The sequence below is a fragment of the Parasteatoda tepidariorum genome, chromosome 7 (assembly GCF_982258835.1).
Source record: "Parasteatoda tepidariorum strain Cologne lab strain chromosome 7, Ptep-v5.0, whole genome shotgun sequence".
Taxonomy (NCBI): Eukaryota; Metazoa; Arthropoda; class Arachnida; order Araneae; family Theridiidae; genus Parasteatoda; species Parasteatoda tepidariorum.
The window spans coordinates 38,186,039-38,205,284 of record NC_141761.1 but is presented as its reverse complement, the minus strand read 5'-3'; the positions used below and the strand labels follow the sequence as shown (position 1 = coordinate 38,205,284).

Genomic DNA, 19,246 nt, shown 5'->3' with positions numbered 1-19,246 from the left:
AATTTTTTAAAAAGTTCGTGTATTTAAGATATGATTTCTCTGAAGCAATTCCACCTATTTTGCTCAAATTTCGTATTTTCCATGTACAATTTAGTAAAAAATAATAAATATTTACTAAAATTTAATTTTTGCATGGAATTATCTTTGAATAAACAAATTTTAAAATTGAATGCAAAAGTTTTTCAAATCACTTAAAAAATTCTCGAAATATGGAAAAAGTAAAATTTACATAAGCGTTCAAATTTTGGATGGCTCTCCTAACCAAACTATAGGGAAACTATTATCCTCAATATTTTGGGGATTAGAAATCCGAATAAATCGAAAAAAAGATATGTTTATTCAGAGAAAGTACGTCTGATTTCGCAATTTAAAACATCGTTTGTGTTCACTAATTAGTATATCTTTAGTCACTCCCTTGAGCCATTAAGATTGAGTCTTAGAACATGAAGAACTGATCATTAGATCAAAAGTTATTCAGGGAGTCCATTTTTTTTCATTGTACTTGCCGAAGAGACCTTTAATGTCCAAACCGCAAAATTTAATTGGGAATTTATTATCCGACTTAAATATTTTTATAATTGAAGATACTACTAAGAGTTTGTTAATTTGTATTATCATGCATAAAAAAATGTTTTTAATGCATATAATGCTGTATAAATAATGTTTTTCCGCGAAATTTTAAATAAAATCCGAAAAACTTTCAAAAATACTCTTTCTTCAAAGCATAAATCAATTTATTTGCAATTATCTAGAAGAAGGAGTTTATAAGATAAACACATGTACTTTGGTGTTTTCAAAAAGAATTTTTTGACTCGCAAACATGAATGTTGACATATTTAAAACGAACGTTATTCGAAAAGTATGCAAACATACGTTGTTTTTATTATTCCTTGTATTCTGGCTTCATTTAACCTTCATTTATATTCAGTACTTCATTCTGACAAGCTATGGAGAAATCAGGCGAGATCAAGGCTGTTTGGATTATGTAAATGATGAAGTCGTTCTCTACTTTTGTTACGGTGTTGAAACTCAACTGTGGACCTACGACATTGAAGTAAGGGGTTGAGTTTGATTTGTTTCTAATTATGACATTATAACAGTTTATAAATGTTTTTAAATATATTTATTTGTGAGCTTTCTTTAAGATGTACTCCTCTGGCAAGCCTAACCTTTTCAGCATTGTTTATATGTACACTGTAAAATAGGGTTTTCTCAAAATTGAATAAAAAATTGCCAAAATAGTTCCAAAGCAAATCTGAGTTTGAAAATCACATATACTCTTTATTGCGTAAAGGAAGGTGCTTAAAATAGTATTTGTGAGACAATGACCCGTTTTATTCAACAACAAATGACTCAAAATAACTCAAACGAATGCATGATGCGTGATTTTTGTGACTATGTATTTTGCTTAAATATTATGCCTCTATCACACGAGAGAAAAATATGTGCAACTGCAAGTGTAACTGCAAGTGTAAGTGCAACTGTAAGTGAAATTCCTCCGTTCGGAGTTGCCGAAAGGGTTGCTTAATTGCCTGATTGGGTTACCTGTAAGTGAAATTCTGTAAGTGAAATTCCTTAATTGCTTAATTGCATGAAATTGGGTTACCATATTTTGTTATTTATCTTTACTTTTGGCTCATATTTAATTTTATCATATGATTCTATTATATCATAGTTTCTCAACGATGTTCGTAAAGATGCTGTAGAATATTGATTGATTTTGATTTAATTTTTTACATTTGTATTTGTGTTAAGTCTTTTCTTCAGCAGGAAATTAAAATTCTGAAAACTTTATTTCCCCATTAGTGAAGTAGCATAGTATAAAAAGGATTATGATTTCTACCTCATAATATGAGATAATATTAAGATATCATTGAATTTCATGCTGCGTCCCTAAAAAGATAAGGAGGTGAAAGGGGGATGAACTTAAATACTATCTAGAATTTTGACGATTTTTTTACTTTGATTTGAGTGACTAATGTATAAAACATGGTGCGTAGCATTTTTAAAAAGTGCTTTTTAAGTGAAGTAGCATAGTATAAAAAGGATTATGATTTCTACCTCATAATATAAAATGATATTAAGATATCAATGAATTTCATGTTGTGTCCCTAAAAGGATAAGGGGGTGAAAGGGGGATGGACTTAAATACTATCTAGAATTTTGACGATTTTTTTTATCTTGATTTGAGTGACTAAGGTATAAAACAAGGTGCGTAGCGTTTTTAAAAAGTGCTTAAAGGTGCTTATTTTTGATTTTCATTTTTTAAAGGCCCTTAAGGGTGCTTTTCTTAATAAGTGTTTTTAAAAAGTGCCTTATTTTCCTTTTTCGAAAAAGAGATTTATGAAAAGGAATGTCGATTTTCGCCACATATTATGCAAAAACGTACTTTTCACATTTTTCTATTTCACGTTTTCAGAATTCATTCGTCCCGCACTGGACTGATCGTTAAGACACGGTTCCCAGCAAATCACCGAAGTCAAGCATCACTGGCTATGGTCAGTGTGGGGGTGGGTGACCACTTGGATCAGTCTGCGTAGGGACCGAGGGTGTGCGGTATGGGTCCTCGTTAAACTGTGCTACCGCAAAGTGCTCAACTTCGCTCGCAGATCGTCGGGCTACCGAGGCGGGGGTGCCATCCCCTCCGCAGAGGATCAAAATTGTGATGGCATGTCTTCGGATCATCCTCCGGGATGTTTCCCAGACCGTCGCCAATAGCCCATTGTGCAGCTCTAGTGCGACGTAAATTAACAACAACAGCAGAATTCATTCAACCATGATCAATTTCAGCGTACCGTCAGTCCATAGCGTATGAAAACGCCAATCATTTTACAGGTTTGGTGAAATACTTGCGAGTCCGCATGTGCCTTTGTGAGCTGGGTTCGGTGAGATTCTTGCTCTATCATGCTGTATTTTACAAGATATTCTCAATTTCAGGCTTTATTTTCCACCCTCTGAAATCGAACCGAAAAATCTCTTGATCATTTTTTTAATGGCTAATATAATCAAGAAAACAGTTCTTTGACAAATTCTAGTTATTTTATCATGATCATGTAAAGTCTGAGAATTATTTTGCATTTTGTCAATTTACCTAGAGCTTTAAAATATTTTTTGAGTGCCTAAAATGTTCTTAAAAGTTGCTTATTTTTTGTTGAAAGATTTGGCTCCGCACCCTGTAAAAGCATAGTTTATTTATATATATTTACTATGTAACATGCTAGCTAGGCAAGTGCGGTATCATTATCTATGTAAACACTAAATCAAATGAGAATAAAAACAAGCTGTCTGATTTAATAGTTTAACAATTCGAAAATTTATAAAAAGTTTAATGTGTAGAAAGGACAATTTTATGACTTATACCACTTTATGCAACTGACATTGCTATCTAATCAAGTAAGGCATTTCTTCAAATTTATTTCTTAAGCTTAATTCAAAAACATAGTCCTTTGAAATAATTCTGTAGAAGAAAAGATGGTTTAATGTATGAAATATAAATTTTTGAATTACCTTTCACTCATAAAATATTTATAACATCAAAACTATTAGATCTATCAAATTAATTCTATTTTTTAAATTGAGTCTAAAAATACATAATAAATAATGTCAGACTTGTCTATACTACAATGTCTCAGAATTTTATTTTCATCAAATTAATTTACATTACATGAAGGGATCATCAATTTTATTCATTTACACATTGCATATCAGGAATATCACTTTTATGAAAATTATTTTTTCCACTTTCTTAGTAAAATTGCTTTTTAAATATAAGAGGATTTTCAATGTCATACTTACATTTTATTATTGTAAAATTTAAAACATTCATTATTGGTATAAGATAATTTAATTAAAAATTATAGGATTTATTTTGGGACAAATTTATTGTAATATACAGTACATAAATTAAAATTTATTTATAACTATGAAAAAAAAACAATATTTTATTAAGAACATACTTTTAACGTAACATATTATTTTGCTATAGCCCTTTACGTGTTTTGTTTTGCATTTTAAATAATACAAGAATCAATTTAAAAAAATAAAACATTTATTGTCAAGTGAAACATTTAGAACATTATTCATTTTTATTTCTTATTTTTTAATTTCTTCCATAAAAACAGTATTACATCTCTTTCCTTCTTTACCAGATAAACCTTACAGGATTATACAAAATATCTGAAATAAAAGAAAGAAATCACTTTCATGATAAAATTTTACCAACACATTATTAGAATAAGGAAGATTAAATGCCGTTAATTTGAAATCATTTAAGTCCTTAGGTATCCCTTTTAAACTTATTTTAAGTTTGACAGATATTTTGATTATAGTTCTAAGATTATTCTATACACTAATGAAAGATGGCAGGTGTGTTTAGTTTTGTAGTTCTTATGTTTGGATTGAAATTTGCTTCAAGAAAAATAAATTGTATTTATAAACGAAAACTCTTAAAAATGTAAGTATATTGAAAAATTAGTAAGGTACACTTACATACTTACTGTCATTATAGAAAAGCTAAGTATCAAGAGATAAATGTGAAGTATAAATAAAAAGTAAAGTATCATTAGTTAACTTTGAATAATTATAAACAAAATATTATGCAAATCATCATACACAAAAAAAAAAAAAAAAAATAGAAGGGATGAATGTAGAAACAGACAAGGAGATTGGGAATTTGCATTTTTAATAATTACTTTTTATATATAATATACTACCTTTCTTGTAATACTTTTCAATAATTACTGGAAAATGGGGTAACTTTGTGAGAAACAAGGTAAATATTTACCACACATATTTTCTAACTTGTTTTAAAATGAGATTTTCAAAAATTAAAAGAATTCTTAGGGAAGAATAAAATAATTATTTCACTAATAATTATGAAACTTTCAAATAATCGGACACATGCTTTTACAATCAACAGAAACAAAGATTAAAATTTAAAAATAAAGAAATATAATCATTATTATATTTTATGTTATAATACTGAAACAAAGTTTGGCGAGTTGCTTGGCGAATATTTCAAAGTAAAGCTTTTCGCCAGTATAATTCTTTACATATATAAAAATAGAAATTATTTCTATTTAAAGTAATTAAAACTTTGATTGGAACAAATTATAATAAGTTTTAATTTTATTAGCTTAAAATAAATAAATATTTTAAAAGAAAATTTATCGCAAAAATAATGTACTATACTTACCGATACTAAAATCGTGTGCAGGTTCCTGTTATGGTAGTACATCAACTGCATTGAGATGGTCACCTCATAGTGCGAAAGTATTTTTAATGCTTTCATTTTAAAGGAAATGTTATTATTAAACTAAAAACTTGTTCCGTCTCATATATAAAAAAATTTCATCTGATCATCTTCTTCCTAACGTCGCCGCCATTTTTATTTACATTTGTATATGTCATCACATAAAATTGAAACGTCATAAAAAGCAAACGATCTGATTGGTTCATGAAAGAAATTGCCTGAACGGTTGCAGATATTTCGTGCAACCGTAATTTCTATATCACACGAGCGATTTTTGGAGAAATTTCACTTACAGTTGCACTTACACTTGCAGTTACACTTGCAGTTGCACATATTTATTTTCTCTCGTGTGATATAGCCATTATACTGATTTGAGTGTATACAATAATGGGTACATGAGGTTTTCCTATTCGACTATATTTGTTTTGGAGCTATTTGGCACATTTTTGCCTAATTTTGAAAACTCTTTTTTTACAGAGTGATGCCTTACCACTATAGAATAGATCCGATTAATATTGTTTATAACCTTGCGCTTACGTATCATTATGAGACCAAAATCACGGCCACAGGGCATAAAATTGTAGCCATAAATACAAGGGCATTACCATTCTGTTCTTGTTTTGTAGGCGCTGTTGTCTGCCCAAATCGCAACCTATCGTGTACCTTGAAGTCTTGGTGTGAAGTACTTTAAACAAGCATGAAGTTATTTCATTTCCTCCTTGTCTTTCAATGCTTTGATTCCACATATTCATTTAGCTGCCATTGTCAATTGTGTAATCAGAAATTGTATCATGACAGCTGGCGGTTGTTAATCATGCTTGAATGAGTAAAGTTGAAACGAAAGAAAAAGAAACCTGTTGCATATCCATACAAAATACAGTCAAACCACTTCCAGGCATCTGTGAATTGATTGTCTCTCATATCTCATCTTCCGCTTTTTCTTTCCGCTTTCGCTTTCCAAACCTAGCGGAGTGGTTGCATCTTAATTATATCTAGGGTTGATAGTATCTGCATCTTTAGCCTCGAACTTGTCACAAGTATTGCTAGAATCGGATTGAGGGCACGCAAATTTAAGTTTCTGAAATCCCTTTAAAAATATATATACGAATGCGATCTGTCGTCCTCCTTGAATGCATCGAATATTCGTGAATAAAGGACTTAGGTACTCTTTTTCTCTCCTTGAATAATGATTAACTTTCTAGAGGAAGAAGTTGATATGAGATGCAAATCAACTCACCGTCATTTTTTTGAAAACTTTGTTTAGTGAACGTTTACTATCTATGGCCTACCCCTTTTTCTCTTTAAACATAAGATTACTATCCTTAATTTTCTGTTGAACTGTACGTGGCTCCCTAGACGTCTGAGCTAAAATACTGTTGAGCATTTTTCTACACACGCTGATATGTTCTCCTTTTTCATTCAAAATCATAAAGAAAAAAGTGCAAGGTGTCATACTCTTTTCTGGTATTTCAAATGACCCACTTCTTCTTCGTTGTACTGGCCAGCGTTCCAATCTATCCAAAATGTATGATCTGTAGCATCTATAATAAAAGTATGATACGAAGTAAAGTTTTTCGATATTCCTTCGACAGTGTTTTACGTGCATACTTATACTCTGAAGTAATATCAGCCGGAGATTATTTTTTCTTAGGCGGGCTATCTGTGAAGAGACTGTGTAGTTCACCGAGGTTTTTTTCTTTCTTGAAGCGTCATTATCTTAGTCACTTTCACTGCAATTATAGCAATAAAAAACATTAGAAACTTTCATACTAAACACTAAAAGCGCAATCACTATCAAGTAACGAAACACGTGAACAAAATGCGGGGAGTTTCGTGACTGAACACTGATCGCACTTCGGACGTTCTCTACTTCAATGCGCATGGCACATTCAACCAACACCTCCTAGAAGTAGGAAGGCCTCAGCACGGATCAATTTAGTAGTCCGATGTGACGAAGTTAACTGCGCAGTCGATGAAAAATAAGAAAGATGTCATTACGTTCGGGGTACTAAGCTGCGCAGTGGTTGAAAATACAAAATATGTCATTACGTTTGAACTACTAAAGGATATTTATGGTAACCCGTGCAGAGGCCTACTCTTTTCTAGGAGGTGTTGATTCAACCCGCGCGATCCTTCGACAAACTTTTGATCTATTACTACCGGAGTTCACACTTTGGGTGTACTCCACTTTGCCTTGTGTTTGCTCTTTAGAACAGAATTCCGTGAGAAAAACAAAAACATTTCCAATTTTTATAGTACTTAGGTCGTGTTTTATTTCAAGTACTCAATTTCTTTTTCTTTTATCAGCTCAAATCGTATTTCTATCCTTTTATTCACTAAAAATACAGTAAAAACTTCAATAATTTTTTTAAAAAAAATCATAGAAAATTTCATTCCAGCTTGATATTTCACGCATAAATATTCGATAATTATTTCTACGAATTTAAATTTTTCTTCTTCTACAATCGACTCAATCATTGCAGATGATAAAGAATAATGATTTTCATTGTTACTAGGAGGCTTCGCCCCCTGCTCGCTGGCGCTCACCAACCCCCGGAACTGCTTTCACAGTTCATTTAAGATTGCTTCGCAATCCAATGCTCGCTTTGCTCGCTCATTGGATACGTTCTTAACGCCTAGTTTTTGTATCATTTTTTGAATACTGAAGTTCCGAAAACTTTTCACTGTAGAAAATTCTAAACCTGTACATTTCAAAATTAATTTGAAATTGCAAACAGTTCACATATTTTTCTTAATCACACTATTCTAAATTTCAGTTGTTGAGAAAAGTAACTGTTGTAAGTTTTGTTTTTAAGTCTTTCCCACCAAAGGGCTAAAGCCATGTGTTGTAAAACAATATGAAATAGTAGTCTGCCACTGAACGCCAGATGTAAAGCATCGGCTTCGATGAAGATAATCTTGTATTTTTAATTCTCTGAAGGGCGCCACCTTAATAATATGGAATTTGTAAAATAAATGTATATATTTTTGATTGTTGATGAAGCCCATCATTTTGTGTTTTCATCAGTGTTCAGAAGCAGAACAACTATAAGTTTTGTATTTTATCACAAAGAAATAAAAAGCATAAAAAACAAAGAAAAGAGTAAGAAAATGAGTATAGTCATAGAAAAAGTTAAAATTATAATATAGTATTTGTCAGTTAAAATAAAACTTTTTGTTTAAGTCATTGCTAACAATTCAAATTCCTCCGAGGCAATTCTAAAGTGTAAATTAAGGTAGTATTGTTAAGTTGAAACACAATATTTTTAGTTTTGATGTCAACAATACAATTCAATTTTTCACAAAAGCGATTGTTTCCATTGTTAAGTTTAATGTCAACAATTTAAATTTTTCTTAGGCAACTCTTAACCTCTTAATATTATTTTTTTTATGTACACATTTCTAAATGTCAGAATTCAACCACAAAGCAACTTAAAGTCCTCAAATTTAGCATGAAGTTGTAAAATGTAATGAAAGAGGGCCATAGCAATAATGAAAGTAGAAGTAAAGTTAGTACTATAAAATTAAAACAATATTTTTAATCAATGAGCCAAGTTCTTCAAGAAGCAGTTGTAGAAGTAGGTTGTTTATTTAAAACTTTTTATAGAATTTCTTTAAGAACACAATTGTTAATTTGGGCATTTGGCGATACAACACTTTTAGAATTGAAGGATTTGTTACGTCAAGCGCTCAGGTATCATAATTTTGATCTAGTTGCGCTTCTATGTCATTTTGATTTATGTTGCTAAGTTAGCTTTCAAAAAATTCTATGGCTGGCAACAGCATTTTTATTTTTTAAGTTGTTTATTTTTATTTCTTTTAGAATTCGTTATTTTTTTAGCGTAATGTTTTTTAACCTAACAGAATTCTTTGCCGACTGTTTTCTCTATGAATGATGAAAATAAAGTAAATATTTAACTGTTGTGAAAAGAATCTTATTTAGTTGTACAAAGTACTTCAGACAAAATTTGGGAGTCACGTAAGAGAATTATATATATTAGATCAGAAACACATCATTAAAAGGCAGAATAATTTGGTGTTTTCAAAACGTAAGCAAAACAAAGCAAACGTTGCCACCGGCGGAAAAGAAATACAGCCAAAATTTGGGAGCCACGTAAGAGAATTATATATAATAGATTGTTTTATACATTGTATGGATCGGAACAATTTTAAGCACATATTAGAATACGTTCGTGTCTAAAATTTTTCATTCTTACGGTTTGAATCTTTATTTGTGGTTTAAACAGCTTTGCCTGCTTCCGTCGTATTACATTCTAAGTGCAAAGAAATACTTAATCATAGTGCTACACTTTCTTTCTTTTTATAAAGAATGTTTATTATGCAGATAGTGATTGTAGTATTGGTTCTCACTCATAAATTTATTCCTCGTCTGTTAGTAAAACCTGCAAAAAAGCATATATCTAGCTCATTTTACAATTTTTCCTCGCAAGCAAGCTTGATGGTTGAGTTTTTATCAACCATTTTCATCATTGGTTTCAGAATTTTAGAGTAGCTTGCCTTTTTCTGTTCACATTGCTCTTGTACTAAGGTATGTGAATTGTATGATTAAATTAACACTAGATTGCCTAAGGAAGTCATTTTGACTGCTTTTAATTTCAATTAGAAAAGCAATGATGTCTATAATGACTTTTTGTGCAACATATAATTTTTTTTCATTGTTAATATTTACTAATAACTTGTTAAATAACTGTAAATAATATGAAAAATGTTAAAAATTAATTTTAAACAAATTTATTTATGCATTCACAATCCTGTCATTTCGACTGCTTTTAGGCAATATAGGTATATACGAATTTTCCGTCTTTCTAGTGTTAAAAATACGTATGCAACGTTAACAAGAATTCATTGAGGAATATATTGAAATATTGAAACCCTAAATTTAAAAAGTGTAAATGTTATCCTTTTATTTTTTAATTTTTTTGAGGGGCTAAGCTATGTGATGTGTTGTCTGTCTTCCCCTATAAGGGTTAAGCTGGATCTCGTTTCTAACTGTCTGATCAATTTGTTTTATCTGGGATGGTAAGATAGTGACTCGAAACTCACTATTGTCCCCAATTGTTTCAAAACCAGAAAAGTTCATGCATGTTTAGGCAGCTGTGGAGTGTTTAGAGAAATCCCCTGGTGATTAAAGTTCCCCGAAATAAATTCTGATTGTATAAAAGCATGTATGCGCTAGTATTGTCTTCGGAAATTACTGATGAATCCCAAGGAGCTCTTAACAGTCCGCTAATGCGACGTTAATATACTAAAGAAAAATCTTTTTTAAGGGTTTCTTAAAAACGATTTTCCCTTTTTGTTTGGAAGTTTTTCAAAATAGATCAATCAATATTATTTTGTGTAAACATATTACGTTGTTTTAAACTATTTGAATTTTTTCTAACAGTCACGGGTTCTTTTACACTCTGCAACTGGTAAATGTTTGGAAATGAACGAAGACAAAGATGGAGTGACTCTTGAGAAATGCATCGTAAGCGCTTGGCAAATATGGACTCTAGAAAACTTTGATCCATCGAAGGTCATTAAACTTGATTGACGGCATACACTATTCAACAGTTTTACTCATTAGCAGGATGTAATTAAAGGACTGTGAAGAAGAACACTGTTGTATATTTACAGCATTTGAGTTGATAACAAAACGTAATTTCGTAATATGTGTGAAATGATGATTAAAGTTCTATGCATGAAAATACTTGGTACACTTATCATCACTCAGTTCAAAGGTTTTGAAAACTTTAGAAATAAAATGTTTTGTTGGATGTATCTATGATGAAATTAAAAGTCTAAAATGTACTATATCCGTTGCTTAAATCAAAGGTGAATGGCCGTTTAAGCCTCTAATATATATATGTAGCATAAAATTTCATGTTACCAATATTGTGTGGCATTAATTTCATGAAACTTTAAAGATAGTTTCGATTTGTTAAAGTATTTTTGACTTACAGCGTTTTGTCAGAAACATAAGATGATGTGTTGTAGATGATTTTTCTAATGTTTTTTTTTAATGTAAGGATTTTATATAAACATTCCAAACCTTATCATTTTATATATATAATAATAGGCAAACATATGAAAAGTTTCTTTCGAAAAGCTTATGATTTCCTATAACATAGGGAAAATATACAGGAATAACACCATAAATTTAATAAATGACACGCATACAATGACCTTATTTACATGTAAATTTTGATCTCTTAAGAAATTTAGAATTTAGTTGCTGGTCCTTCGGATCGGTGAATGATAAGGAATATTAGAAAAATTAATTAATTTGCTTGAATTTCTGTAAATGAAATGGATTTTTTTTTCATTTGTATGAAAACATGAGTAATCTAAATTGTCCTGTATGTTCCATTCCCATTAGTTCAAGAGCGCCTTGAAAGAGTCAGAACTTAATTTAAGTTATTTTTATTTATCATATTGCTCAAATGAAGCTATTATAAAAAGAAATTTGTTTCGTAATTGATTAATCAAGCTTCTGAAAAAAATAATCAACTGCCAATATGAGTTAAATATCTGATTACGATGTCCAACTAGCGCGCAATATAACAGAACTAGTATAGGCGCTCGAGTCAATTCAAATCCCAAAAGTTTCAGGAAACTATGATTTCGATGGTCGACAATTACAAGAGTATATCGAAAATATTCTCATGATGGGAAAAAAGCTATATTGATCGAGCAAACGGCAGAAAGTAATCAGAACTAAACGACTCCTAATGTGATTCGATTCAGGCTCAATGCTTCTTGCCAGCGAACTTAAACGTTAAACCAAATTAATACCCATTGAAAAATAGCCACTACAGCATTGCTAAATTTTCAATTATCTTGGTCCCACGTGTGCATATAAGTGAAGCTCATCTACGCAATTTGCGTTGCATAGTCTATCTCAAATTCATTGGCACTTTAGTTTAAATTTAAAGTATAATGTATAATGGGGAAATTTCCATACTTTCAACTGATTTTCAGTCCCACAATTTGAAAAGATAGAAAAATGACACTGTTTTCAAAACTCCCATGTATATTGTATATTCCATACACAAAAAATGTATATATATATATATATATATATATATATATATATATATATATATATATATATATATATATATATATATATATATATATTAACAGAGTTAAACATTACATCCATGCAGTTAAGCTAGTTTTTTCTTCGTATTTGAATTTCTCCTGTCCACGAGATGTAATAAACACAAAAATTTAAGATTTTAAAAATAAAGTGATTAGCTAAGTTATTTTGAAAATTTCTCAGGCTTTCTGCAACTAAATCTAAAAAAAATTATATGAACTAAATATTAAAGTTATATTTGAAGCGTGGTTGAAGCAAGATATGTCAATTGTTAAACATGTGAGAGGTAAATATTTTGATTTTCTACTAAAACTAACTCATGTTTTTGTTAGCTATCAAGATATCATCAAGAAAAATAATAATTTGGTTTTAAAATTTAGTATTGATTGGTTCACTAGCTTGCTGTTTGGCAAGTAAAAAATTAACATTTTAAGCTGAAGCTCTGTTTTCTAAGTAGAATAACGTGTTCAATCCCTTGACGACGAAAACTACGGCGCGTAATTATTTGAGCATGCGTGTTGAGATTCTCGCTCGGACAATTAGTTTGTTGACTTTAGACAGTTGGCTTGGACGGGATCACCAGTGCGCGTCATTCAGTTTAATATCAGGTTTTAGGTATTTATAGTTGAATCAATATTTGTATTACTTATGATGTTTGTTTGATTAAAGATTTCAAAATGAAAACTATTTGGTGTAGTTTATCACGTTAGATTCTACTCATAAACACTTGCATTCAATCCATATTCAAATATTTCAGTACATGTAATTAAATTTTATTCTTGTTGTTATTACAATTTAATCGTATTTCTAATAACTAATAATAACAAAGTAATAAAAACAAAAATACTTTTCAATTCTGGACTTTTCCGTCAGCATCACTCTTGTTTAATGTTGTGTTTTCGTCTTTTTATTTTGTGGTGTAGTGGTCTTATGTAATCTCAGCCATTTGAAATAACAAAAAATAATTAAGGAATGTTTGATAAATTAATAAAAACTTTGCATTTCGTTGTATATTTATTAAATATTATTTATTTAATCATCTTCCGTCCATGACTGTACAATCATAATTCACCGGGCCTCCCAGTGGCGTACACTAATATCACCAATCACATCTCTGAGTTTGCCACAGTCATACATATAATCATCGTTATTTATTAGCTTAACAGTTAATAAATAAAGATTAATAAAACAAAACTATGTGGCAATATTTAAAAACTAAATATTGAACAGGATTTAGTTCATTAACAGCATTCCTTATTTTAAGTTTATTTATGAATGAAATTTTTAAGCGTTAATTGAGTTCATCCAAAATTTCCTAACTGAAAATTTTTTTTGAAATGGTAATCTAGCAATTTGATTTAAATTAAAACACTATAACCAAAACGATGCGGAAATCAAATTTTCAGGAAAAGTGTGATTGGTAGCTCTATAGAAACAAATAAGTTTCAAACAATTTCGATAGGTTTTATTGCAAATGCTAATTATCAGTAAATTAGTCTAGCCTAAGCACCCATTTACAAACAAACCAATCTTTTAGCGACACATATTCAATCATTTTTGCAAGGAATTTAATAACATAAATGATTAGTAAATAACAATAAAAACGGCTTGCAAAAGATTGCATAAAATATTTAGTTAGGAAGTTAATTATATATTTATTTGACACCAGGCAACAATATTTACTTATGTGACGTGGAAATACAATAATTCATGTACATGATATTCAACTTTTTTAATGACAAAAGTGCAGTTAGTATATAGAGAGCAAGTTTTTAGTGAAACAGCGCTTTAAATAATTTAATAAACAAGACTTATCAACGAAAGGTTGATATAATTATTCGATAGATGGCGCAATCATTGTGTAAATTAATACATCATTATAATCAGTCGTAATAAGCGTTATTGAAGTATGAGGCAACTTTTGACGCAGTCCAGTAAAGACTGTTCACAAAACATTCGTTATTTTAAATACGTATCTAATGTTGGCAATATTAGCAAAAACATACCATAAATGAAGTCATAAGAATTAAGAAAGCGCCAGCAAAGATTTTCAAAAGCAATAATTCAAACAACCTTTCCTTCCTAAAAAGCTAAATTTAGTTGCTTATGAATCAATTTAGCAGGAATTTAATTTAATTGTTAGAATATCTGGTTAGCGGCAATATTTACCCCAATAACGAGAGAAATGTAAAAATGAATGATACAAAATAGTTGTAATATTTAATTGGTTTCTACAAGTTGTGTTAAATTTCATAACCTTGTTATAAAAATCTGAATTAAAATGTACTGTTTTACAGATTTAAAATAATTAATTTTTAATAAATAATTAATTTATTGATAAATTTACAATAACATGAACTTGTATCACAAAGTTAAAGACTATATATAATATCGAATTAATTATATCCGGGATTACCCAATCCCGGATAATTATCCAGGCAAATTCCCGGACGAATTAGTATATGCTTTTTTAGTGGAGCAAAATGATGCTCAACTCGTAGTTTTATCAACTTCAAAACTTCATTTTTGAAAGCTTCACTTCAAAGAGATTATTCGTCCGATTTTAAATTTACTTTATATTACAATAATTTAGATGATTTCGTAATATTTAGGTATGATAAATTTTGAAAGAAGTTTTCAAATTTGTTGACTTAACCTTTTATAAGGCTATGGGAAGTGTACTTCCCATCATCTTCATTAATTTTTAAATATCGATGGAAAACTTCTTTTTCTGTAAATTGCATATCTGTAATTTGTAATGTCATCTGTAAATAACTTCAAAAAATACAAAAAAAGTTTCTATGAAGAGCATTGTTTACATAGGTGCAAGAGTAAAGGTTCACATGTGGTCTAGAAGTGAGACCAACACTGGGGAGCTATTTTATTTTTGTACTTAATTCGTTCATTCGTTTGATCATTTCTCATCAAATTTATTTGTAGTTAGTCTCACAAAGTTTATAATTTTGTTATTTATAAGCCTTGAAGTAAAACTTTACAATAACTTTCAAAATTCGCACCCATCTTACCACGAAATGATCTTAAAAAAACAAATTAATTTTCAACAAAAAAGTAAACTAATTTGTTTTTATAGATCGATCTCAATTTTAACATTTTATCAAATTATTTCTAGGAAAAATATCCATATAAAGAGTTAAATAAAATTTCCTGTAACTGAGACAAACGTAGACTGAAAAAAAAACTATATATTTTACATTTTGTTTCAGACAAAAATCTATTCAGTTTATGACTATAACTGTGTCTGACAGTTTGGAAAATGAACTTCCTTGGCTCAGAATAATTTTTCAAAATAAATGTTGTCACGTAGAAAAGAAGAAAGAAAAAAAAGATTAAACTACGAATGGTGTATGAAATCCCTTTTTACGTGAAAAAAATGTAATGGTTGACTGCTCAGTTTTGACGACTTCGGGCAAAATTATGTTTTTCTTTCAACAGAACTTTAAAAGTTTCCCCCTCATATAATGCAATTCAAATACTACGTATTATACGTAATCTTTCTTTTTTCTCCCTTTACTTTAAGGAAATAAAAACAAAAACGAAGAGTTTACATTGTGAACATCGTCAATAAAGTAAACATTTTGCTAATTTTAAATGCTGATAAAAGGTAAGTTGATTCCAAAATAACTGAAAGTTCGCAATTTAAAATCGATTTAATGCAATTTTAACACTATTTTGTGATTAAGCTGTGCAACTATGTCAATATTTTTTCTGAATAATATTAAATCATTAACAGTTTCTCTCATTTTATCAAATATAATCGTTTATTCCATAATCTGCATGCCATACTAAAAACAATATTACAAAATGTTAAGTAGAGTAAGACACATGTAATAATACACAATGCTTAATATTATACAATATGTTGCATTAAACTATACTTATACTATATGCAATATTATGCCGAAATACTTACATGATCTCGGAATATTATTGTATTTGGTAAGGCCCAGTGCTGTAGGTGGTAGGGGAGAACAAAGGGGAACGCCGTTCCCCGAATTGCTTGGTTTGCTATGGTAAAAAAAATTTAAAACGTTTGAATAAATTTCTGACCAATTTTTTTTCGTTTTTATTCGCTTATCTTTATTTATTCATTATTATTTATGAAGTGAAACAAAAATTTCTGAACGATTAAGGGAAAAAGTTTTTGCACTCTAACAGAAATGTCGTGACGATTGTATTTATCATGTTTGAAAGCCCAAGTAAACTTTTAAATCTGATTGGTGATGCGAGTCAAGTGTTGAACTCGTTTGTAAACAGACGCAATGAGAATATAAGAATAGTCCTTTAATAAGTCAGGTCGGAAATGTTTATAGCTCTTAAAAGTTTTGACGTAGCTGAAAAGTTAAGTAATCAAAGGAAACATTTAAATTGCATATACCAGTATTTAAAGAGAACAAAATCTTAATATAAACTTGCTTTTAGTTAATTTCATGTGATTCGTAAAATGTTTAATATTAAATGAGATCATTTTCCTTAACAACTCTGTTTTACATATTTTATTATCTCATAAGCAAAGAAACCAGTCTACGAGCAAATAATTGTGCTCAAGTAATAAAAAAAGAGAGCCTCATGAAGTTGACTAATTTTTTATTTGAATAAAGACACTTTAAAAGTAACTCACGTAAGTTATACAAATGTGAAATTCTCTTAATGTTAAACTCTAACAAAATAAATCTGTATTTTTTGTGTATCTATGCATTATATATTTTCTAACTATCAAAGCTATGTGTTTAACAAATGCGAGTAATATTTTTGAAGTGCTAATGAGGAATTGTGTGCTAACTAATATTTAATAGAAATTTATATAGTTTATTGAAGTTACTTTTAACAAATCTAAGAAATTAATAAAATTGAAAATTATTTTGGCAAGACTTTATGCACCCATTGTTCGCGTATTTCAATAAGCATCTTCTAACAATATATTTTGCATAAATGATCTGTTATGGTTGCTTCATTGAAGATTGTAGTAATTGTAACCTGCCATGCAGATAAATTTCATAACAAAAGTTCAATATTAAACTAGCAACCAGATGATATTTGGTAAATGGCTCAGATGTTTTACATTTTATGAAAGATTGGAATTTCTAAATCTGCCAGCTACTTTCAATAAGACGGATTAAAAAAAATTTAAGTTTACAATCAGATTATCTGGTTGATATGCTTTTGATAGTTTAATTTAATTAGCAAAATGCTTCAGCAGAACCGTTCTCGAAATTACTAAAGTAGCTTAATTTATTTCCTCTAGCGATATCAGTTTACTTTGAACTTAGCTGTTTAAAAAACGTGAAAAATGATATACAATTCTTCGTAATTTATTCCAAAACTAATATCTAATGAAAATATCTTCCTTATTTTTTTAATAAGATTAACAGAAATACTTTCCTTCGGTTCAAAATCCTTCTCATTGAATTTTAATCTTGAAATTTTACAATTATCCCAATTAGAAATAGGTCATTTTAGCCATTCGAGACCCTTGTTGTAAAAATCATTTGAAATAAAGGAATGGGCTTTAATTCTTTAGTCAGATTATCCGGTGGGTTTTCATTTCATTTATATTATTTGCATTTTTGTGGACCAGTTATCTCCAGAATTTCCTCTTCAATATTTTCAATAAAGACTTTCAGATCCATTGCAGAGTTTATATCCTAATTCAGTAAAACTTGCGTAAGTTGATCACTTGATGTGCATTGTTTTAGGGGTCAACTTAGACAAGTGATCAACTTATAGAAGGGGTGGGTCATTGTTTACTTTTTTGCTTCCTACATGTTGCTATATATAAAATTTTTTTTTACTTGACTTAAAAATTTGATTTAGCAAATATCCAAATGAATATTGTTGTTAATATGCAAATAAAATCTCATTTTTCCTCTCCCTCTCAAATAAGTTGCGCGAGTTGCGTGATGTAATACAACGACTTCCCGATAGGGGAAATAGATATATATTTGTTGTAGAAGCTGACTAGTTGTTGGTTGATTCAGATGTATTTCGTAAAACAATATGTACAATTGATTCAGATGTATTTCGTAAACAATAGTTCGCACACTGTGTGTGCGAACTACTGTTTCCTCATATTATGTTTTAATAAATACTTTATTTGCCGGCATTAGCCTCTGTGTTATTCAACCAAACAACAGTGGTAGCAGAGCGTGGTTTACAATCATCATGGAGAACGACTTAGTTTTTGGAATTCCGGGAACTAATTATCATCTTTGGGCCATGAAAATGGAAGCAGTTTTGAACCTCAAGAAACTAATGTCGGCAGTGACAGAGGAAGCTCCAACTGACCCTGGTAAATTGCAAGTATGGGAAGCTACAAACCAAGATGCCGTATCATACTTGAAGTTGTCTCTATCAGACGAACAAGCTTTGCAATATGCAGAAGAAAAGAATGCAAAAGCTTTGTGGACAAGAATTAAAACTACCTACACTGGACTTGAGGAAGATAGAAAGATTGATGCGGGTGCCGAACTTAAGAGCTTAGAAATGCTGGATTCAGAAGCCGTAAACGATTATATAGCTCGAGCTAAAGGATTATCGACTAAGTGTGCTTCCTTGGGACTGAAAATATCTGACAGAGAATTAGTGTTCTACACGGTCAGAGGTCTAGCTGGAAAATATGAGCGCATAAAACAAGTTTTAAAAACGCAATGAGAAAAGTCGATAGAAGAAATACTTGAAGTCTTAAGGGAAGAAGAAAAAGATTTACTACAGAAATCCCGAGGACATAGAAATTTGGAATACGCATATGTTACTCAGAAGAAGAGTTTACCTAGAAAAATTTGCTACTCCTGTAGACGACCGGGACATATAGCAAGGGATTGTTATTCGAAACATCAAGAAGTGGGAACAGATAGAGACTACAAAACATCGACCAG

General features: G+C 30.1%; 1 protein-coding gene across 1 annotated transcript in view; it reads left to right on the top strand.

Moving 5' to 3' along the window:
* The window catches only part of LOC107448188 (putative polypeptide N-acetylgalactosaminyltransferase 9), a 69,024-nt gene extending 55,660 nt beyond the window's left edge, over positions 1–13,364 (top strand). The window contains exons 11-12 of the mRNA XM_087167684.1: positions 929–1,054; positions 10,656–13,364. Coding sequence (XP_087023810.1) covers positions 929–1,054; positions 10,656–10,805 — 276 coding nt within the window. The 3' untranslated portion in view covers positions 10,806–13,364. The remainder of the gene's footprint in view (positions 1–928; positions 1,055–10,655) is intronic.
* The last annotated feature ends 5,882 nt before the right edge of the window (positions 13,365–19,246 follow it).